The 22,526-nt window shown below is 49.8% G+C and overlaps 1 protein-coding gene across 1 annotated transcript in view; it reads right to left on the bottom strand.

Annotated features, from left to right (window-relative positions):
• L3mbtl1 (L3MBTL histone methyl-lysine binding protein 1) overlaps nt 1-22,051 on the bottom strand; it is a 23,564-nt gene extending 1,513 nt beyond the window's left edge. Inside the window, exons 1-20 of the mRNA XM_042694605.1 lie at nt 21,916-22,051; nt 21,496-21,722; nt 21,026-21,167; nt 20,674-20,821; nt 20,356-20,470; nt 19,630-19,714; nt 13,894-13,982; nt 13,320-13,424; nt 11,285-11,420; nt 10,903-10,994; nt 8,227-8,378; nt 7,814-7,890; nt 6,626-6,711; nt 6,342-6,452; nt 5,832-5,946; nt 5,393-5,492; nt 5,000-5,197; nt 4,846-4,895; nt 2,754-2,911; nt 2,230-2,292 (exon numbers count right to left, since the gene is read on the bottom strand). Coding sequence (XP_042550539.1) covers nt 2,230-2,292; nt 2,754-2,911; nt 4,846-4,895; nt 5,000-5,197; nt 5,393-5,492; nt 5,832-5,946; nt 6,342-6,452; nt 6,626-6,711; nt 7,814-7,890; nt 8,227-8,378; nt 10,903-10,994; nt 11,285-11,420; nt 13,320-13,424; nt 13,894-13,982; nt 19,630-19,714; nt 20,356-20,470; nt 20,674-20,821; nt 21,026-21,167; nt 21,496-21,722; nt 21,916-22,051 — 2,385 coding nt within the window. The remainder of the gene's footprint in view (nt 1-2,229; nt 2,293-2,753; nt 2,912-4,845; nt 4,896-4,999; nt 5,198-5,392; nt 5,493-5,831; nt 5,947-6,341; nt 6,453-6,625; nt 6,712-7,813; nt 7,891-8,226; nt 8,379-10,902; nt 10,995-11,284; nt 11,421-13,319; nt 13,425-13,893; nt 13,983-19,629; nt 19,715-20,355; nt 20,471-20,673; nt 20,822-21,025; nt 21,168-21,495; nt 21,723-21,915) is intronic.
• Between the last annotated feature and the right edge of the window lie 475 nt (nt 22,052-22,526).

The raw sequence follows: 22,526 nt of genomic DNA, 5'->3' as shown, positions 1-22,526 counted from the left end.
GAAAGAAAGTATTTTACGAGATGTAACAACCAAAATCCATTATGAGGGACTTACTTGGATCCTGGCTCAAAATGTGGCAACTGGGGAAATTGAAATAAACCTGGATATGGAATGATTGCCAGGAGGTCCTTTTGATTTGTCAGGGCGAGAGCCATCGTATTGTCATTATGCAGAGAAAACGTTTGGTTTCAGAGATAAGAACTAGGGTATTCAGGGGTGCAATATCTTGATGTCTGTAATTTACTTCAAATTGTTTCATTCCAAACCAGCAGCTATTGTGAAGTAACTGTGTGAAATGCTGCTAATTGTTTAGGGCTTATATCCTAGGGAAGAGGCAGGATGGAAAAAGCTAGTTGTGGAGCTAGAGAGCATGGGAGAGGGGGGCTAAGCAGGCTACAGCCTTGGGGAAAGGAGAACATTTACAAGTCCATGAACAGGAGCACTTGTGCATATTCATAATCTGGTGCAGTCTTAGTAATCACAAGCTACAAGTACAAGCGGAAACACATGAAGACCTCAAAACCACTGCAGGTAGCTAAAGGCACATATGCTGTCTGATTCCATATATACGAATTCAGAAACAGCCAGAGCTGGCTGGTAATGTGGCTTAGTGGTACAGTGCTTGCCTAGCATGCATGAAGTCCTGGGTTAGATTTATTAGTACCACATAAACAGAAAAAGCTAGAAGTGACACTGTGGCTCAAGTGGAAGAAGGCTAGTCTTGAGCAGAAGAAGATCAGGGACAATGCTAGGCCCTGAGTTCAAGCTCTAGGACTGGCAAACTACCACCACTACCACCAACAACAACCCATCTAGGCACAAGGGGTGACATTGATCAAGATGCACTGTGTTTACAAACTGATTTGCTGAATTGAAATCCCTTTGTACAGCTATTTAAAGATACTTTAAAAAAAACACAACATCTGGGGATCAGGGGTAGAGCTCAACTGGTAAAGCATGGGCTCAGCATGCACAAGGTCCTGAGTTTAAGCCCTTTGACCAAAGTAAATAATAATCACAAGAACCAAAGGAAACAAAAACCTAAAACAACAACCTGTGCAGGTCAGAAGCTGTTCAGTGTGCTCCATGTTGGTCAAAACTCACTGGGAACAGGAGAGCATCTGGGGGGGGGGGGGGTCGGCACATGCATCCAAGTGAGATTGACAGGCAAGGAGCAAGGGGAACCCTCGGAATGGGGAAGAGGCAAGCTGTGCTAGGCCTGGAGGAGGAGGATCTGTCCATTCCAGGCTTGACAGCTTGCGCAGCAGAGCACACGTTCCTTGGGAGGGGGGATGCACAGGAAGGATGCATATATTCTTTGGGGGGGGACTTAACAAGAACTCAAAGATCTTTCCTCGTTTCAAACTACAAATTAAGACAGTTCTGAGAAAGCTCTTTATTTGCGAGAGTAACTATGCACTAAAAGTCACAGAATACTTACAGAGCCTCTCCCTCCCCCAGTCAGGCTTTCTGGTATAGTGACAGGATGAACGTAGGACGCTATAATATTGCTATACATGTACACACACCAGTGATATCACGTCTAATTATACTAGATGTCCTGGTGGATGACTCAGTCCTCATTTGGAACACTCATCATGGCCCTGCCCTGTCGACACTTCACTCTGTCTCCATTATATAAAGATGCAGGCTCAGAGGTAAATAATTAAATTGGCAGGGCTGGGACTCATATAGACTGTCTCCAGAGCTGCCATTCTTTCACCTATAACTCACTGCTTCTCATCTTTGCTAATCTCTTGGACCTCGATTTTAGTCTGTGTAAGGACCCTTGCAGTAAACACTAACACCTGTGTCATTCAAAATACTCTGTGTTCTGCTTCACCTGTGTGAAGCTTTGGGTTCCATCTCCAGTCCCCCAAATCCCTAAATCTTTCAACTCAATGCCACTGGTGAAGCTAAGTTTGAAAACTAGACTGGGCAGAGAGCAGAGAGCAAATAGAATCCTGTTTCTAGTCTGTGTTTTCCCTCCTGGAGGTGATGTGAACAGGTGGTGATCCCTAGCTGGTCCATAGTCCATACCAAGTTCTTCCCAGACATGGGGGTCCCTATGACTAGTCTTGGCTGTGTAGGTAACAGAGACCCCCTTAGCATGCATGAAGCCCTGGGTTCAATCTTCTGGTCAGGGGAGTGCTGGTGAGGGCACCTGCTTCCTGCTGCCTCAATGACACAGTGACCTTGTCTCTGTCCCCATCTACACTTGCACCTTACCTCATCTTTGAAGAGGCGTGCTTGGTCCTCACAACCTGTCAGGGTCTGAACGAAGCCAAAGACCTTGGAAAGCAGAGAAGCTGTGTTGACCAGGATACGGACTAAACCCGCAGAAGAAGGGCTGGCCTTTGTAGCCTTGGAACTGCACAGCTGGGTCAGCGTTGCTTGTTCTCATCAGCCCCAGAGGATCCCTGTGTCTCAATGCTGGTGTGTGTGTGTGTGTGTGTGTGTGTGTGTGTGTGTGGAGGCCCCTTACTCCTGAAATCTAGGGACAAAGCCCAAGTCTTCTGCTAGATATCTATCCCGCCCATCTACCTTGTGTGGCCATGTGGGATAGTGGCTCCGCCGGCCACACCGGGTAGCTAGAGGGACTGTGGACAGGATGGATGAGCAGGAGGGGCAGTCAGGAGTGGCATGAGGGTCCGCCTGCCCAGGGACTTGCCCCACCAGGTGTGGTGAGAGGAAGATGCAGGGCAAAAAGGGAGAGGAGGCGGCCGAGGAGTGTGTGTGGGGGGGTGTCTCACCTCCTCGATGGTCCACTTGGAGACCGTGGAGGCCGAGATGCCTGCCACTCCTGGCAGGAGCTTGCAGTGCTGCTCCCAGCACATGGAGAGCGAGCGGTCAGGGTGGGTCGACAGGGCCGACAGGAAAAAGGACTGGTGCAGGACATCAGGAGGGAGGGCTGTGAGGCAGAGGAGGAGGCTGGAGGGCCAGTGTCAAAGACCACTCACAACCAAGCCATCTGCGGGGCTGGCGGGCTCAGGTGGCAGGCCAAGGGCCCCTTCAGAGGGCCTGTGGAGTCAAGAGGGTGACCAGAGGCTCTTGCTCTGGTCAAGGGGGCTGCTCACTTACAAATGCTCTGACTGGCTGGGTGACTCTGGACCCGTTAGTCTGGGATGTAGCCTCCCTGCCTCTAGCTCTGAAAGATGGTCTCAGAGCTGCTCTCAAGATGCCTGCCAAAAGCTTGGTCCCTGACTACCACCACCCCTCCCCCAACACCCTTGGCTCTTATGCCAGGGGTGCGTTCCGTTTGCCCTTTCTTTCCTAAAGGCCTTTGGGTCCTGATCAGCTTTCTCAGAGCTGGCCCCAGAGCCCTGACTGGCTCCCCAGCTTCACTTCCTGCTCTGCTGGGGAATCCTGGCCCTGTGGATCTGGTGAACAACGCTGCTCTGCCTGGCCTCTTCTTTGGCAGGCCTGGCACCCCCCCCCACACCCCCGCCCAGCCCCAGGGCCTTACTCAACTTGGCTGTTCTAGCCTCAGCTGTCCTGGGGTTTGAACTCAGATCCTTGCACTTGCTAGGCAGGCTCTCTACCACCGGAGGCACACCTCTGGCCCTGAGAGCTGTTCTTCCCTGCTAATTCCTGACACTCACAAATGTTGAACCTCTGTGGTTCCCTCTCCTCTGTGGCCTCCCTGCTCATCTCACTGTGCCAGCCTCTCTCTAAGCCTCAGCTTCTCACGACTCTTGTTCCTCTGCCCGAAGCCTGAGGGTCCTGTGCCAGGCCCCACTAATGGGCTTCTGTGACCCTCTTCCCTGCTGGCCAGTGCAAACTCAAGCACTGCCCCCTCCACCCCCACCCTCACCCCTTCCTAATCATTAACAAGTTGCTGTTTCTCCTAACCATCCCCTCCTCTCCTGACCCAATGGGGCACATCCAGAAATCCCCTAAGATCTACTCTCACTTCCTCCGCCTGGCCGCGCTCTGGCTTCCGGCACACTGAGGTTGGAACTCTTCACACCTTGGAGAAGGCCAGGAGGCCCACAGCCAGGCTCTCACAGACAGTCATGGTGTTTTAAAACGGCTCCAATAATGCTTTCAAACAACCAACCCTCTTGGGGTCTCAACAATGGTCAGCCGGGCACTCCCCATGGGACAGTCACCAGCACACCTTGAGCCTGTATAGAGAAGGTGTGTGAGGCCTCTCCTCCAGAAGGGTCAGTGGTAACCAATGTCCCTTCTGGGCCAGAGGCCCTCTGCCACAGCAGGGGAAAACCCTGCAGAGGTCACTCTGTCCTCGAAGTGCTTCTGTGCCTTTGTGAGTCCCTCTGCCCCTCTTTGAACAAAGTCTCAGCTTTCTAGAAAGATGGACTTCCTAAGAACTCTACACAACAGTTGGTTAGGGGGCGCCCTCTGGAGGTCAGATTTCTATCCTGCAATGGGATACAATGGTGGGCAGAAGTGGGGTCCATTACCATCTGATCTTCCGAATCCCTCATCAGAGGACCTAGAGATTGGCCAAGACCTCATCACGCAGGTCTGAGGCTGCAGGAAGAGCCTTCTATCCCCGCCAAGAAAAAAACAGTATGAAGCAGCAGCAAAAGGGAGTCAGGTGAGAGACCCAGCAGTAACTCTACCTACAGGTAGTATGCTGGGCACTTAGACTGTCCCACTTAGACCTCCCATCATACATGAGGTAAGAACTATCATCATCTGCATTTGACAAGTGAGGGATGCTGAGGCTCAGGAAGTTTGAATATACAATGAGACACCAGAGATGCTCCTATCCCAAAAACAGACCATACAAGCACACAACCACTAGGTTTTATAAACACCAATCCTGTGTGCTCTGTGCAAACTCGGGGAGCGGAGGATGGGGAGAGGACCCACACTTACTCTGAAAATCTTCCTGTGGAATCTTGCGATACTTTGGAGGACGTCCAATCCTAGAGCAGAAACCAGGCCTGTAGCAGGGGATCAGCGGCTGGCTCGAGACGACATGAGGTCCCGCACCCAGAACGCCCAGGCCCCGATTCCCTGGGCTCCGCACCTGCCATGGTGGCGAGGCTTCTTCCTAGGGGACAAGCTTGGGAGGTTCCTCTTCCGGGCCGAAGCCTCTGAGTCAGACAGGTCTGCTTTCAGCCGGCTCTGGTTCCTCTCAGCCAGTGGGCAGCCCGAGAGGCAATGGTGAGCCGTGAACTTGCCCGTGACATGACCAGAACCATCACAGCCAGGAGTGGGACACTTTCTGGGGAAGAAGATCAAGTACGTGGCATGAACTCAGCTCTCAAGGGAGCATCACAACTCACCAACCACCTTGAAGGCCCAGGTGGGCTCCATTTGTCCCCACAGAGCCCTCTCCAACTCAGGCCCCCTTTAGTGAACTGTGGGGGCCATCCTTGAACCATGCCTGAAGTTCTCTGAACAGGAGGCCTGCACTCACCGCTGGTGAAAGTTATATTTGGAGGTTCTGGTGTGCGGCAGGCTCCTGTAGCTTAGGGGGGAGCAGTCCCCAGGAGAAGCAGAGCTGGGATCTCTGGGTCCTGGAAGGGCAGGGAGAGAAGTTGGCATAGGGTCCTAGAGGCCAGAACATGACCTCCAGAATGCAGAAGGTCAGCTGTAGTAAGAACTAGTTCTCAAGGACCTGAGCCAGGTTGGGCCACCAGTCCTGCCACAGGACATCTGCTTGACTAGGGGAAATAAGACTGCAACCTGCAGCCATACCCTCCGTCTCTGGGCCTATTTCTTGGCTTATTGTAGCAGGTAGTCCGGAGCAGGGAAATCCAGATTCTGGAGCTCACTGTGGGTATACCAGGATACAGGAAGGAAGAGTTGTCAGGGGTTGGTGGGAGGGGAAAAGCTAGCATCCTGGGGGTACCCACGGAGAGGAGGCTCCAGAGGATGTCCTGTCTTGGAGCACCAGCCTGCAGGATGGATGTCTGGATGGTCAGCATCGATCCAGAAGTCATAGTTGTGATTCCAGCCATCAAAGTGGAGCTGAAGAAGAAAGATCCTTGAAGGTTAGCCATGTCTCTCACAGCCCAGCTCAGCTGGGAGGCCCTCTAGGCTGCAGAAGCCTCTCCCCATCCCTTGGACCTGTGACAATCAAGGTCCTGGATTGGAAAAACCCAAAGGCTAATTCCACTATCATTGGTCTTGGCCCACTTTTCCAAGGGCTTCAGTTTATAAATTACTAGCAACTCTAATCAATTTCTGGGTAAGATTAAGACTTACTAGGCCCATCTTACAGATAGCAAGATTAAGTCTCAGAGAAGACAAGCAAAAAGAGCACCAATGAAGAGAGAATGTCTCATGCCATACACTTGACCTTTTATCAGTCTATAGACTTTCTGTCCAAATGACTTGTCTGTTTCCCAGGGTCCCAGAACCACCTTTATCCGATGGTCCTCCACATCTTCTACACTGGCCACCCGAATCAGGGATGGGTTCCTGCGGTCCACGGCCTCCAGCTTCATGTTGACCAGGAAATTGTGAGGGGGTCGCTGCAAGAGGACAGCTGCTTTCAAGCCAAGGCCCAGATCAGGAGAGCTGAGAAGGGGGTCCACATGCTACGCCCAGGAAATGTATAACCCAACCACCGAGGTGGGGGAGGGGAGGAGCAAGAACCCCATCCTGGCTGGCTGAGAGCTCCACCGCTCTCCCAGCTCACGCTCACCATTTTGAAGGCCCAGGTGGGCACAGCGGAGGTCCCAGTTTCTTCTAGATATTTCTCCCAGCAGAAGCTATCCGGGTCTGGGTAGTCTAGAGAAGAGGGGAGAGGAATGTCTAGCCACCCAGGTGACTAGGGAAGTTCTTTGCCCCCAGACAGGTTTTACAAACATGGAAGGAGCAAAGACCCTACTGAGGGAATGGGTCCTGGTGAGAACCAAAGCGTGCCGTGCCCTAAGAGCTCACAGGGATGTCTGGGAACCACAGTTTACATCACCTGTAACCCTCTGTTCCCTTTCAGTCCCATCTCAACCGTTATTGTACGGGGTCCAGAGACCCTCCCGGGAGGAAGGCTTCACTTACTTTGCTTTGGACCCTATGTCTGCTGAGGTAGGTCACCTAAGTTTTATCCATTAAGTCTAACCAGAGTCAGGGTTTGATAGTATACTCCAAAAAAAATAAAATAAAATAAGGGCTGGGAAGTTGCTTAGTGGTAGAGTGCTTGCTTTGCATGCATGAGACCCTGGGTTCGATTCCTCAGCCCTACATAAGCAGAAAAAAGCCAGAAGTGGTGCTGTGGCTCAAGTGGTAGAGCACTAGCCTTGAGCTGAAGAGTTGAGGGACAGCACCCAGGCCCACAGTTCAGCCCCCACGACCAACCAAAATAAATAAATAAATAATAAAAATCAAAATAAAAAATAAAAGGGTGGGGTGCTAGCGGTTCATGCCTGTAACCCTAGCTACTCAGGAGGCTGAGATCTGAGGATCATGTTTCAAAGTCAGTCTAGGTAGTCCATGCAACTCTTATTTCTAATTTAATTACCAAAGAGCAAGCAGTAGAACTGTGGCTAAAGTGGTAGAGCTAGCCTTGAGAAAAAAACCAAAAACAACCACAAAACAAACAAACAAAAATCCCCAAACAACTGAAGAACAGCACCCAGGCCGAGTTCAAGCCTGAGGACCATCTATCTCCCTTCCTCCCTCCCTCCCTTTCTCTCTCTCTTCCTGTCTGTCTGTCTGTCTGTCTGTCTCTCTCTCTCTCTCTCACACACACACACACACACAGGATTCTCAACAACTTGGCCAAGAAGCTGAGGCCCCAGGCCCTATCTGTCTCCTTATTCTGACCCTAAAGAGGCCACTACTGAGGTGCTGGTGAAGGGCAGGGGAGCGGGGAGGTGGGCTTCAGGCTCACCTTGTGGAGGGGTGAGGGGCTTTCCTTGCTTCTGGCACCAGCCCACTGGGTGGATGTAGGGACTACTGGGATCACACCTGAAACCCAAGAACACATCATCGGTCACTGTCCAAGAGAAACACGGAGGGCTGGGGTCTTCAGCCACACAGTATAGTTTCAGGTAGCTGACAAGGGGCACAAAACTGCCATATTATTCGTAGTATCTACGGGAGAGCTGTGGTGAAGCATGTATTGCTGAGCTGTGTGTCTTATGACACAGCTCACTCCACAGGACAGGCTGTTAGCCCCAGCCAGAGTGGGATCTGAATGCCAGGAGTGGACTGGTTGGGGTCTGCTGTTATCTAAGCTATGAGAGGGGTCATGCCCTTGCCACCCCCCTCCCCCTGCAGATCAAGTCTAGGTCCCCCCACTACCAGTAGTCATAAGTATCGTCCCAGTTGTCAAAGTGCACCAGGAAGCGGCTGTCCACCACGTCAGTCACACTGGCCACGCAGACGAGTGATGGGTTCATGCGGTCAACAGCCTCCAGCTTCATGCCCACCTGGAAGCCCAGGGGTGGGGGACTCTGGGGGTAAGAAGAGGGCGGCCACGGCCAGGGCCAGAGCTAGCCAGAGCTAGCCCAGAGCCCACTGCTGAATGTAGGAGCAAGTTATCTAGGAGGCCTGCCTGGGGAGTGAAGAAGGAGCAAGAAAGGGACAAATAGGCTACAAATAGGGGTTCTTCCGGGGCAGAATTATCAGCCAAGTCTAAGCTACGTGGGACTCCTGTTGCTCTCATCCAAGGAATGGCAGGCTGAGGACAAGTCCCCATACTGGAACAAGCCTGGTTTGGCTTGGCTTGGCCTGAGACAGGCAGTGGGGAAGGGAACACTGACAAGTTCTTTACTTAAAGGAAGTAGGAGAGGGAATGAGTAGTAACTGGGCATCTGCCATATTCCAGGCAGAAGGCTTCCACCATACTCCAAAAGGCATCATCTCCCTACATGTTTATCATGATTCTCTAGGATAAATATTATTGTGCTCATAGTTTGACCCAGAACACAATGCTAGTCAATGGCAGGGTCAAGATTTAAATCCTGGCTAGGTGACAGTAGCTCACACCTGTAAGCCTAGCTACTCAGGAAGCTGAGATCTGAGGTTCACAGTTCAAAATCAGTCTGGGAAGATAAATCCATAAGACTCCTATCTTTAATTAATCCGCAAGAAGATGGAGAGATAGAGCTGTGGCTCTAGTGATAAAAGTCTGGCTTTGAGTGAAAAAACTAAAGGACATTGCCCAGGCCTTGAGTTCAAGCCCCAGTATCAGCAGAAAAGAAAGAGAGAGACAGAGACAAAGAGAGAGACAGAGAGAGAGAGAGAAACACAGAGAGAGATTAAAATAGCTGGGTGCCAGTAGCTTACACTTGTAATCCTAGCTATTCAAGAGGCTGAGATCTGAGGATTATGCTTGAAGCAAGCTTGGGCAGGAAAGTCCATGAGAATTTTATCTCCAACTAACCAGAAAAAACTGGAAGTAGAGCTGTGACTCAAGTGGTAGAGTACCAACCTTGAACAAAAAAGCTAAGGGACAACATCCAGGCCTTGAGTTCAGTCCCTAGTACCAGCACACACACACACACACACACACACACACACACACACATATAATAGTTCAACTTAAAAGTCTGTGCTGCCTGTCACAGAAACAGGAGGGACCTTGCCAGTCACCTGTGAACTTGCAAGAATGGGCTCTAATGCCAGGTACAGGTGGCTCACACCTGTAATCCTAGCTACTCAGGAGGCTGAGATCTGAGGATCATGGCTCAAAGCCTGGGCAGGAAAGTCCAAGAGACTCTTATCTCCAATCTACCAGAAAACTGCAAGTGGTGCTGTGGCTCAAGTGGTAGAGTGCTTGCTTTGAGCTGAAGAGCTCAGGAACAGCGTCCAGGCCCAGAATTCAAGTCCCACCAAAAAAAAAAAAGAATGGGCTCTAGGGTTGGACTAGGGTAGAAGAATAACTCTGCCTGATCTCTGAATGGTGGCACAAAGGGACCTTGAACCTTCATTATGTTAACTGTGTGTGTGTGTGTGTGTGTGTGTGTGTGTGTGTGTGTGTGTGTGTGTTGAGAAAGAGAGAGAGAGAGAGAGAGAGAGAGCATGCATGCATACATGTGTGTGATGATGAAGATTCAATACAGAGCTCATGCATGTTGAACAGACACTATCACTGAGCTATACCTCCAATACGAATATTTTCAATAAGAACTCCTTATGTATTTTGGATCCTTTGCTTGGGATTACATGAGATACTTTAGCTGTGAAAGATGCCAGCTGCCTTTGAAGACATTAAAAGGCTGTTAGGAATGAACGAGAACCTCAATGTTAGCAGAAAAGAAGTTTGTGGAATAGCCTTTGACCTTACACCAAAAGACTGAAGAATGCAAAGAACTAGTGACATGTGAGTGCACAGACCGAGGCAGTGGGCCTGGGGCTCCTAGGCCTGGATGGACAATCCTGCCATAGGGAAAGGCTATGGTTTGAGTATGTTTCCCAATGGCTGGTGCCCAGCGAGATGGTGTTGAGAGGTGGTGTCTAGCAGGAGAGAATTAGGTTGAACTACTAGTATAGTTCTTGAAGAACCTTGGTTAGTTCCCTTGAGAGTGAATCCTTATTTGAAAAATGAATCAATAAAAGCCAAGAGTCCCCAAGTCCCCTGACTTCCAAACTCACCCTTTGGATCTCTGATCTCTTCCGTAGGCATTCCCACCACTGAAGTGCCATCAGCCTCTAGAACCACGAGCTACACAAACCTCTTTTGTTTACACATTAACTAGTCTTGAATATTTTTGTCATAGCAACAGAAAATGAGATAGGACAGGGTGGACAGAAGGAACTGGGGAAAACCTCTAACCAGCCCCTGCCCTCCCCTCTTTGATCCCTGACCCTTGGCCCTGTTCAGCTGCGAGGCTTGCATCTGACAGGAGAGACCAGAAAGCTGAGATCACCAGAAGATGAGCTCTTTTCTGATGAGTCAGATTCCCTGGGCTTGCTGTGGTGACTGTGGCCCGGGCAGCTGGAGGGTGATGTCCACTCCCGCTCAGGGGCACTCACATGGCTCTGGCTCACAAACAGGTGCTTGGGGGCCGCCTGAGCTCTTGTGCTGCGCAGGTACTGGCTCCAGCTGAACTCTTCCTCCTTGTAACCTAGGCCCCTCGGGGGGGAATGACAGAGCGCCGTGCAGAGGCTAGGCTGTGCTGAGGGGACCCCCACAGTGAAGCAGCAGAATCGGGTGGGCCTGAGGACTCCCACAACCCTCAGGAAACCCCTGAGCACTTAAAGGGCTTCTGCCTTGGCTCCGGGGTAGTCATATGAGAACATGATGGAGATGCTGGCGGGGTTGGCAATCATGGGAGCTGGAAGGGAGGACTGATAGGGGAGAAGAGAGGATCTATGGAACTCACTGCCTCCCAGGCCCAACCTGGGCAGGCCTTACCTTTGGGAGGTTGCAGCTTGTGCCCTGTCTTCTCAAACCAGCCAGCAGGATGAATGTCAGGGGAGTTGGCATTGACCCAGAAGTCATGGCACTCAGAATACCCATCGAAATGTAGTCGGAGGCGGTATCCACAAACCTGGCCCCGTGAAGGGATCACAGAGACTCCAGTGCCAGCAGGTGACTCAGCCCCTGACCATGACCTCTCCTAGCCCAGCCTGTGGTCTCGGGGTTCTGATGCTGACAGGTTCCCAAACCCACATCTCTTCCCACCTCCTTCCCTCAGCTCCCCTCTTCTCTCTCTCTCTTTTGTCTGTTGTGGGGCTTGAACTCTGGGCCTGGGCGCTATCCCTGAGCTCTTCAGCTTAAGGCTAGTGCTCTACCACTTGAGCCACAGTGCCACTTCCAGTTTTCTGAGTGGTTTATTGGAGATAAGAGTCTAACAAGCTTGCAATCATGATCCTCAGATCTCAGCCTCCTGAGTAGCTAGTATTATAGGTGTGAGCCACCGGGGCTGGCTCTCTCGCTCTCTCTTTTTTTTTTTTTTTTGGTCGGTTGTGGGGCTTGAACTCTGGGCCTGGGTGCTATCCCTCAGCTCTTCAGCTCAAGATCAGTGCTCTACCGCTCGAGCCACAGCACCACTTCTGGTTTTCTAGTGGTTTATGGAGATAAGAGTCTCACAGACTTTCCTACCCCAGCTGGCTTTGAACTGTGATCCTCAGATCTCAGCCTCCTAAGTAGCTAGGATTACAAGTGTGAGCCACTGGCGCCTGGCTTCTCTCACTCTTTTTTAAATTTTTATTTCCTTCAGTTTTCTTATGTGGTGCTGAGGAATCCAACTCAGGGCCTCATGCATGCTAGGCAAGTGCTCTACCACGAAGCCTCACTCCCAGCCCCTCCCCTTCCCTTTCCTCTCCTCTCTTCCCCTCCCCTCTCTTCTCCTCTCCTCTCCTCTCCTTTTCCCATCCCCTCTCTTCTCTTCTCTTCTCTCACTCCCTCTTCTCTCCTTCCCCCTTCCCATCTTGGACTCTGCCCCAAGCTTCTCACTCAGCCTTCAGCAAGGCCAGTTCATGTCCTCATGAGCCCAAGTGCTGGGTACAGGACAGATTGACTCTTTGGCTTCCTGCCCTCCTGTGCCCCAGATGGGACTTGGAAGGGGTCACAGGCTTGAGGCTGCTCAGGGCCCTTGATGGCCTTTCCTTCTGCTACCTCCTCTCACTTGGACACCCCGCGATGGGCCCTCTCAGCTCATGGCTAGAGCATGGTGGGGGCCTACTCCAGGTGAGCTCCATTGTTTGGTTCAGTTAAGCTCTCTAGTGTTAATTTATGGCTAAATTCAGAACCTCTGACCACTTTGCAGCTTGGTGCTTCTCTTCTTTATGGCAGTGGCCATTGAACTCAGATTCTGGCACTTCATACCACGTGCCACACCCCAATCCTCACTGCGCCTGGAGCTCCTGTGCAGTCGCACAGCTCCTTTCTCAGGGCCAGGCAAGGGAGGTCCTTCCTCTATGCTGTTCCTGCCTCCTCAGGCCAAACGAAGAGCTTCGGGGCTGGGAAAGTGGCTCAGTGGTAGAGTACTTGCCTCGCATGCATGAGGCCCTGGGTTCGATTCCCCAGCACCACATAAACAGAAAAAGTTGGAAATGTTGCTGTGACTCAAGTGGTAGAGCGCTAGCCTTGAGCTGAAGAGCTAAGGAACAGCTCCCAGGCCCAGAGACCTCAAGACTGACAACAACAACAACAACAAAAAATGAAGAGCTTCCCTCTGGCACCCCATGGCATGTCACTGTCATAGAACCTGCAAGTTCTTACGGACAAGGACCCATTTGACTCCCCCTGGGGAATCTGGCCTCAAGCTCCTCAGGTTGGACTGCACTGCACCATACAATGGCCTACGGCCCTGTAGTATTTCATCTGGCTTGAACTCTTTTAGTTTCCTCTGCATTGCAACTTTATCCCCTGTAAGACTGGGCACCATGTTCCTAGGCTACACTGAGTGACATCACCAGATGGGTATTAGCCAGCCTCTCCTCACCTCGGCCACCGTGAGGATGAAGTACATGGATGGGTGTTGAGGGTCAATGCCTTCCAGCTTCATGCCCAGTTTGAAGCCATTCTTGTTGTGAGTGACCGCCTGGGACTGTCAACGCACAGAGTGGAGAGGACCCAGCTTCCATCCAGCCTTATCCTTGCCTGGCGAGCTTGGGGTGAAGGAGCTGCCTTTAGGCCCCACCCGCTTGGTGTTCCTAAAGGGGCAATTTGTCTGTGGAATCTGTCACGCAGGGATCCAGAAAGGAACAGAAGAGCTGAGAGGCAGATCTGGACGCAAAAGCCCCCTCTGGCACAGTGCACAGAAAGGTCAGCAATGTGGCTGAGTAGAGGCACCAGAATCAAAAACCTGCAGGCCTAGGAACTGGGTGAGTCTGGGTGTCATCTCCCCATTTCTTCACCTCCCAGAAGCCCCTGATGGTGCCCCCAGGCACCTAACAGCCTCTCCCCTGTCCATTCTGCCAGTCAGACAGAGAACACCAGAAGGCTTGAGTCTGGTGGTGGTCTTTGGACTAGGAAGACAAGACAAGCTCTTCATAGATGGAAATTGTTCAACTCACGTCCTGGAAGAGGTTGATGGGGGCAGTGATAGCCTTCTGCTCCTCCAAGTAGGACTCCCATGACCAGCCCTCCTTCTTCTCACCTGAGGCTGCAGAGAAGAAACAGACAGGATGACTCCGGGGCTGCTCCTGATGCATGACTTTCCTTGGTTTCTCCTGACTGAACTCTTATGTTAACCTTCAAAGCAAACCAGTTGGAAACCATATGCATCCTGTGTTTTTCTCTTGGCTTTGATGGCACCAGTCACAGAGGTGGCTTAGTCTCAGATGAAGCCAACAAGTTCTGTCCATTCCCCTACCTCCATCTCCAGGCCACCATCAGAAACCTTTGGTTTATACCACAATGAAAGTCACGGACCAGCTACAGAGGTTCCTGTCTTCTGAAGAGTAACTGAGGGCAAAAAGGAGTAGCAAGTCCTGAGCCAGAGTACTCAGTAAACAGTGTTGCTTCAGCTCATAAAGGAAAGATGAAACACAGGGGGGAGAAATGGAGGAGAGAGGACATGCAGAAATAAGAAACTCTTTTAACTTCTTCCCCTAAATTACTTACAGGCATACATAGAGAAACACATATGTGCTTACATCCTTGTGTACTCCTAGATAAAGGGAAGGTTCTCCTCTCCCAGACATGAGCATGTGCGAGCATGTTCTCTCTCTCTCATATATACACAGAGGTGCACACACACACACACACACACACACACACACACACACACACACACACACACACTTTCTATAGTCAGGGCCTATAGCCCCAGCTAGGTTCCAGGGTTCTAGGCAGGGGAGGTGATCTCTCCTGTAGATGGAGTCCTAGCCTCCCACCAAGAAGCTGAAGTAGTCAATTACCTGGAAGGTAGGCTGACCAGGTCAGCGGGGTTCCTGCCAGGCCACAGACTGACTTACAAGAATAAGTTCATATCCAGCTGCTTCTGGAAACTTATAAGCCTTGTTTTTTTATCTCTAAAATGCAGATGATTAGGCTAGGCACCAGTGGCTCATACTATAATCCTAGCTACTCAGTACGCTGAAATCTGAGAACTGTGGTTCAAAGCCAGCTGGGGCAGGGAAAGTCTGTGAAACTCTTATCTTCAATTAACTACCAGAAAGCTGGGAGTGCAGCTGTGTGGCTCAAGTGGTAGGTTGCTAGCCTTGAGTCAAAAACCCCAGGACAGTACCCAGACTTTGAGTTCAAGTCCCAGGAATGGCCCTTACACGTTCCCTCCCTCCCTTCCTTCTCCCCCCACTCCCTCCCCCCTCTCTTTCTCTCTCTCTCTCACACACACACACACAAGATCATTTCATCTATCACAGAGGGCTGTTTATGAGTATTGTAAAAGACACTGTCTGAGAACCTTATGAAAGCCAAAATGCTTGGTTCATGTTATTTGTCCTTGCTGGTCTTTCCTATGTCTGTCTGACCTGGAACCTAACTCTGCCATGCTCTGGTTTATGTGACTGCTGCTTGGGCTTGGGCTATACTTGAACTTGGAGGAGTTTGTGATTCAAAAAGATAGTTTTTCCTCAGTTAGAAGCATCTCTCCTGCAGCTGCCTAAATTCCCATCACTGTACCAAATCTTAAGTCCCAATAACCTGACCTAGCTGGGCCAAAGCAAGACTTTCATCTATCAGCTGCTCAACAGAGCCAGCAAACTTCTTAGAGATTTATACCAACACTCCAATCTAAAGGACATCCTTTTGGGTTACCTGTCCTTAGTGAAACCTAGACTGTCCTTCAGAATAATCATGTCCCCTACAATGTTTTCCCAAAGCCTATCCAGAGTTATCTCTTCCAGAAGAAAGGGAATGAAGCAAGAGCAGATCTAAGAATTTTAGGCTGTACTTCTTCCGTTTCTTGCTACTAGACTCTCCACCATTACAATTCTTATTCTTTTCTCATCCTGCAAGACCTGGATATGGCTCTAGCACTTAGCTCAGAGGTTTATACAGAATAGATATCCAACAAATGTTTGCTAATTGACTAGAAGAATGGATATGTGGATGGATGGAGGGATGGATGGATGGGTGGGTGGATGGATGGTTGGGTGGTTGAATAGATGTGTGAGTGAGTGGGTAAATGGATGGACTGATGGTTAGGTAAGTAAGTGGGTGGGTGGATGGAGTTAATGAGCCTTCCTTGACTCCGTGAGGCAGAATGTGTTCTTTGACAGTCTTTCACATTGATATATTTCAAGCACAATACTTGTGCTACTACATTATAACTTCCCTTTTCTATATCTGGCTCTGTGAGCTCTTCCTATGTGCTGATATTGTATCTTGCTTATTTTGATCTCTGAACATCCAACCATTTCCCAACAGTGGGAAATGTATGTTTACAGAAAATGTAATGAGAAGAACAGGAGGCCAAAGAACCACCAATTACAAGCAATCACCAGGATGCTCATTGTTCTTGTTGGTTTAACTGTGCTGCAGATATGTCTCTATATTGACCTATCTCTTACATAGCTTGGCTAGCAAATTCATCCTAAGATGAATTTCAGTAAAGTGGGCTAATGATGTAGCTCAGTGGTCTTAACATGTGTTTATCATGCATGAGTTCTTGGTACTAAAAGGAGAAAAACATTGAAAGTTTAATCAAGAGTCTGGTACTTGTGTTTAATGTATGCTTCCTGAGGATGTATTCCTGGAAACAGCAAGCGGAAGAGGCGGAACTCTGTGATGACCATTGTTTACCTAGTGACAGCTTGTCTTCAGCTTCTGGGGAGCATAAATGGACCTTTTTATGTCTTGAACATAGCCTACATTTTGTGGTAAACAGATTAGGGACTTCAATTAAGGAAGTGTCTCTATCCTGGGTGCTGGTGACTCACGCCTGTAATCCTAGCTACTCAGGAGTGAGTTCAAGCCTTATAACTGACAATAACAACAACAACAGCAACACAATAACTCCTGTCACATAAATATGTACACATAAAGCACGGACATTTAAAAAGCTAGGAAAGAGCCAGGCATCGGTGGCTTATACCTGTAATCCTTGTTACTCAAGAGGCTGAGATCTGAGGATTGTAGTTTGATATTATCCAGGGCAGGAAAGTCTGTGAGACTCTTATCTCCAATTAACCACCAGAAAGCGGGATCTGGGGATGTGGTTCAAACTGGTAGAGTACTAGCCTTGAACAAAAAAGCTCCCTGTAATCCTAGCTACTCAGGAGGCTGAGATCTGAGGATCACGGTTCAAAGCCAGCCCGGGCAGCAAAGTCCGTGAGACTCTTATCCCCCAACAAAGCACCAGAAAACCAGAAGTGGCGCTGTGGCTCAAGCGGTAGAGCGCTCGCCTTGAGCTGAAGAACGCAGGGACAGCGCCCAAGCCCAGATTTCAAGCCCCACAACTGAAAGAAAGAAAGAAAGAGAACAATATATAAAACTCACTGTAAGGACAGAAATCTCTGAATCTGAAAAGACTGACAAGTGATGAGTTGATCCTAGGGAATGCCACTGCAGACACTTGATCTAGATGTGGACAGAATGAGATACCATATGACAGTGGTGAATGACATCTAACTGCTAAGATTATTAGAATAGTTATCAATAAATAAGTTGTAAGGACTTTTTCATAGCATGTCAGAAAATGATTTTTCATCCAAAAGGGTAGCTGAAAAGATGAAGGAGCTATTTGAGAGAGAAGGTCTGAATTATACATGAGTTACATATTACGAAGTCTTAAACCATTAGAACACTCCAGCAACTCTAGATGTGTCAGATAAACAGCTTAAGTCACAATGTAAATTTCTACCTACTAACATAGTTTGTTTCCTTAAATAATGAAAGAAAAGAGATAGAGGGAGAAAACACAGAAACCAATGTCACACTAACATTCATAATTGAGATAGTGAGTAGCATAACTTTGGGCTGATAGTGTAGTTTGGTAGTAGAGTGATTGCCTGGTATGTACGAAGTCCTAGGTTCAATTCCTAGTACTGAAAAAAAAAAAGATAACACTGTACTAGCTAACATAGCCCAGCTACAGTAACACTGATGGATACATTTGTTTTTGTAAATTAAGACAGTAGTTGGGTCACAGCAGAAAGACACAATCTCTTTCCTCACTGTGTTAGTCTATGAAGCTGTAAACCAAACAGGGCTAAGTATTAGGACTCAGGAGTGACTGCTTGGGTAAGACAGAGACAAAATTTGATTTGGATCCAGGCACTGATAGCTTATGGTGTCATAACTAGCTACTTAGGAGGCTGAGATCTGAGAATCATGGTTCGAAGCATGGGCAGGAAAGTCCATAAGACTTTTATCTCTGATTAACCACCAAGAAACTGAAAGTAGAGCTATGGTTCAACCGGTAGAGTGCTAGCTTGAGCAAAAAAGCTCAGGGACAGTGCCCAGGCCCTGAGTTCAAACCCCAGGACCAGCACACACTGATTGATTAACTCTGGTGGGCAGAGGTTGGAAGGTAAAGTAGAACCTTGGACACAGCCCAGCTCCTCTGGCCGTGATTGATCCATTGAGGCAGGATGATGATCTAAGTACTGACCTCATCTTTGTGGTTCTCTCTGAGATGGGAAACACAGTGACTCATGCAACCAAACTGAAGTCCAAGAGGAATTGTCAACATACAAATCATCCATTCATCTACTTGAACAAACATTAATTGAGAAACTACTCCAAACCAAGCTCTAGGCTAAGCAGCTGGGATGTAGTGATTAATAAAACCAACTCAGTAGCTGTGTTGATGGAGTCTAAGGTCTTGAGGGAGAAAGACATTAACCAAATTGTTTTACAAGTATGATCAATGATACTTACTCTACTTGACAGTTGTGGCCTGGGAATACTGAGGTGGTAAGCTAAAAGGCCTCAGGGATAGAGCTGACTGTGAATGTGATCTTTTTTGAAATTTTTTAGAATCAAAAGGCCAGAATAGCTGGGCACTGGTGGTTCATGCTTGTAATCCTAGCTACTCAGGAGATCTGAAGATCATGATTCAAAGCCAGCCCAAGCAGAAAAGTCTATGAGACTCTTATATCCAATTAACGACCAGAGAAACTGCAAGTGGTGTTGTGGCTCAAGTGGTAGAGTGCTTGCCTTGAGCTGAAGAGCTGAGGGACAGTGCCCAGTCCCAGAGTTCAAGCCCTATGGCTGACCTCCTCCCTTCATTCCCCAAAAAATCCAGAATAAAGTTGTGCACTGGTGGCTCAGCCTTGTGATCCTAGCTACTCAGGAGGCTGAAGTCTGAGGATTGGGGCTTAAAGCCAGCCTGGGCAGGAAAGTCCATGAGACTCTTATCTCCAATTAACCACCAGAAAACTGTAAGTGGCGCTGTGGCTTAAAGTGTTAAGAGTGCTTGACTGGAGCAAAAAAGCTCAGAGACAGCATTCAGACCGCGAGTTCAAGCCTCACAACTGGCAAACAACAACAACAAACAAAAGGCCAGAGTAGGGACCCAAATAGGAAGGTCAAATCAAGGACCAGCATGGGCTTGCCTAGACCATCAAAGAAAAGTAATGCCAGTGTTGCCAAAAATGCTGCTCAAATCTTCAGATACTGAAGCCAAGACTTTGCTGGCAAGGATGCCTACTCACAATTTAATAACAAAGAATAAAGAAATACAGCAATGCTTTCTCACTGTCTCTCTTTTTCACATATACTAACAGGTAAACATCTATGTATATATCAAATTGTATCACAACCATGACCTCTCCCCCGACCTCCCATCTCCACACACACACACACACACACACACACACACACACACTCACATGTCACCATACCAGGCTGGCTGCTGCTCCATTCTTCGCTCTCTGGAGTGGTAGTAGTGGTGGCTTGTCTCTCTGCATCCTTTCCTTCTTGCTTCTCCTGTAGAAGATAAGCCTGCTCTCAGCTTTCTGTCCTCAGCATTTGAGGTGGAGGTCCAGCCTCTGATCCTACTCTTTCCCAGGCTCTGCCCTAAACAGGTAGAATTCCTTCTAGGCCATCCACTAGTAATAGCACCAGTGGATAAGTTGGTACCCTGGCAAAAGCTCCTGTGAGCACCAACCCCTCCCCGCCTCTTTCAGTTACACACTCTTGACAAACTCTTATACCCAGGGGGGAAACTGAGTACACAAACACCTTCTCTGTGTTGACGTTACCTACCCAGTAGATGCTTTGTGCTCTATCTATTCCTGCTTCTGCAACTAGAGCTCTATGTTTTCTAACCCCTTGCCTTGGTTCTGGACTTCAGGAACTGTTTTCCACCTCCCCCACACATCCATTCTGAAGCCAGTTCATAGGACTGTGCCAAATGACACTAGGTTGAGATGGTAGCTCCAGAAAATCAAGAGCAATTCATTCACTTATTTTTCAGTCAAGGACAGGACTTGACCCAAGATAGAATCTAAAACTCAGGATGAGTCATAATGGATATCTAGCCCCATGTCTTGGACTCACCAGGTAATGGGAGCTGAGGAATGGGCTATAGTCTCCCCCTTCCCCCTCCAGGGAGGCCATCTTCTTACCATGGAAGACTCCGACTCCTCTGATGGGCTCTGGTATTCCCTGTGCCTCCTCTTCTTCATAGGTTTGAGTAGATCAGATACATCCGTGCAGCCTGAGTTCTCCACAATGACTGACCTGAGGGAGAAGCTGCCTCAGCAAAAGCAGCACCTGCCATCCTAGCTACTCAGGAGGCTGAGATCTGAGAATCATGGTTCAAAACGATCCTGGGTAGGAAAGTCCATGCACCAGCCTGCCCCCCTCCTAAGCCTGAGCAGGAATGGGGCTTTGAAGGCTGAATTCAGACAAGTAAGGCTGTGCCCCCCTCCCCTCCCCCTTACCGCTCCTGGAACAGCTGAGGGCAACCGTTGTTGGAAGAGCCAAGATCTGGACAGGTACCCTGAGGCCCACACGCCTGGCACCGACAGGTGCTGTGATCCTCTGTGGGGTCCCGAGAGGGCTCTTCTGGAGGGTCCTGAGGGGGGTCCCCTGTGGGGGCCAACTGGGCCTCAGGGTCCTCACCACTTAGCAGCCTCACCATGGTCCCTTCTTGGCGCTGGTCAGACCCCCACCCAGCCTTCTCCATCAGGACCATGATGAACCCCACCCCCAGCCCAGGGTCCTCAGGGAAACTGAGGCCTAGCCCACCCTGCACTGTGCTCCCAGCTCAGGGCCCGGGGATCTGGCTCCTACCAGGATGCTGGGTGCCTGAATCACCACCTCTAGTGGGGGCCCCGCCATCTTCGCATTCGGCCAAGCTCTCTTGCTGCCGCTCGGGGTTCAGTGGTTGCTCCACTCCCACCATTTTCAGCGGCGTGTACTCGCTTATCCGGAACTGGGGCGTGGGAGAGTCTGAGGATGGCGACCCCTAGACCACCTGGGAGCAGTGCAGTCTCCCAATCTCTAACACCACCTCAAGCTCCTGCAGACCTGGCTCCGCCCCCTCCAAGCCCCGCCCCCAAGCACCTTCTTGTCCAGTCCCAAGCTAAGGCACTCTAAGCTCCGCCTCCAGGAGATCAGTGTGCTTTAACTTAAGCCACGCCCCTAAAGGCTTGCATTCACAGCACTGACCAACCGCAGGAGTCTGCATCTCTGACAGCTAGGCTTTTCTAGCTTAGGTCCTACCCCTTAGCTGTGAATAGCCAATCCCTATGGGCACTGACCCGTAGGCCACTCCCAGGGGGCGTGGCCGAAGCCTCCGTCCATTCCAGCAGCCGTAATGTGCTGGTACTAGTGTTGGGCCCTGGTCCAGCATTCATCTGTGGCAGAACGGTGGCTGTCACTGGTTCGCTGCCAGACCCTCGCTCCAGGGCGCCCACCTGGATTGGCTCTCGGGAGAAGCAGGACACATCCAGGGTCCTACTGGGCAGGCCAAGTGTGGCCGAGGTGGCTGTGAGTGGATACACACATAGAGACATGGCACTCACTGGTGAACCTAGTGGCCCTGCCTCAAATCTGCCACAATGTGTAGGCAGGTGAAGAAAAGCCAGGTGTAGGAAAGTTAAAAGTGTTAATTCCCCCTCCACCCTTCCACTTGAGCAGGTACAGAAATGCTATTCCTCAAGATACCTTACTTGACCTACCTGGAAGGATGAAGGCAGTTGGGGACAGGTGAGGACCAGAACCTGAGCTGTCTCTGGCCACCAGGTGCACACTAACCTCCCCTGTGGAAGGGCCCTTCAGTGTCCTCAGCATCTCCATTTCTGCATGTCCCTCCATCCTGATGGTTACAAGCCAAATGCAGGCCGCCTCGGGGCAATCAGGAGGGGACTTCTGCTACAAAAGCAATGGAAATGGGAAGGGAGGTAGAGCTAGCCACCTCAAGCCAGCAATCTGCAGGGAAAGGCCTCAGCCCTGACTGAGCAGAGCAGGGCATCCTCAGACAAGCATAGAGTCTGGTTCCTGGTTCTACCCAAGTCTCTGTAAGAGCTCTAACCACACCATTCCCTGCCCCCCACTCCCCTCCACTCTGTCTCTGTGAGGATGGACAGGGTGGCTTGAGTGAGGGACTTGGCAGACAGTGTGTGTTGAATCTTGGAAGCTTTGTTCAGACTGATTGTTTTCCTGGCTAATATCCTCATGAATGAATAGTCCAAATAAATTAACCTCAGACTGGGTCTTGCTATACAGCCCAGAGTAACCTTGGACTCTACATTCTCAGTGCTGGTACTATAGGCATTCACCATAAAGTCAG

This window comes from Dipodomys spectabilis, unplaced genomic scaffold, assembly GCF_019054845.1.
Source record: "Dipodomys spectabilis isolate Male_0828 unplaced genomic scaffold, ASM1905484v1 ptg000175l, whole genome shotgun sequence".
In the NCBI taxonomy this organism is placed as follows: Eukaryota; Metazoa; Chordata; class Mammalia; order Rodentia; family Heteromyidae; genus Dipodomys; species Dipodomys spectabilis.
Note: the sequence above shows the minus strand (reverse complement) of the source record. Positions and strands in the feature narration are given on the sequence as shown.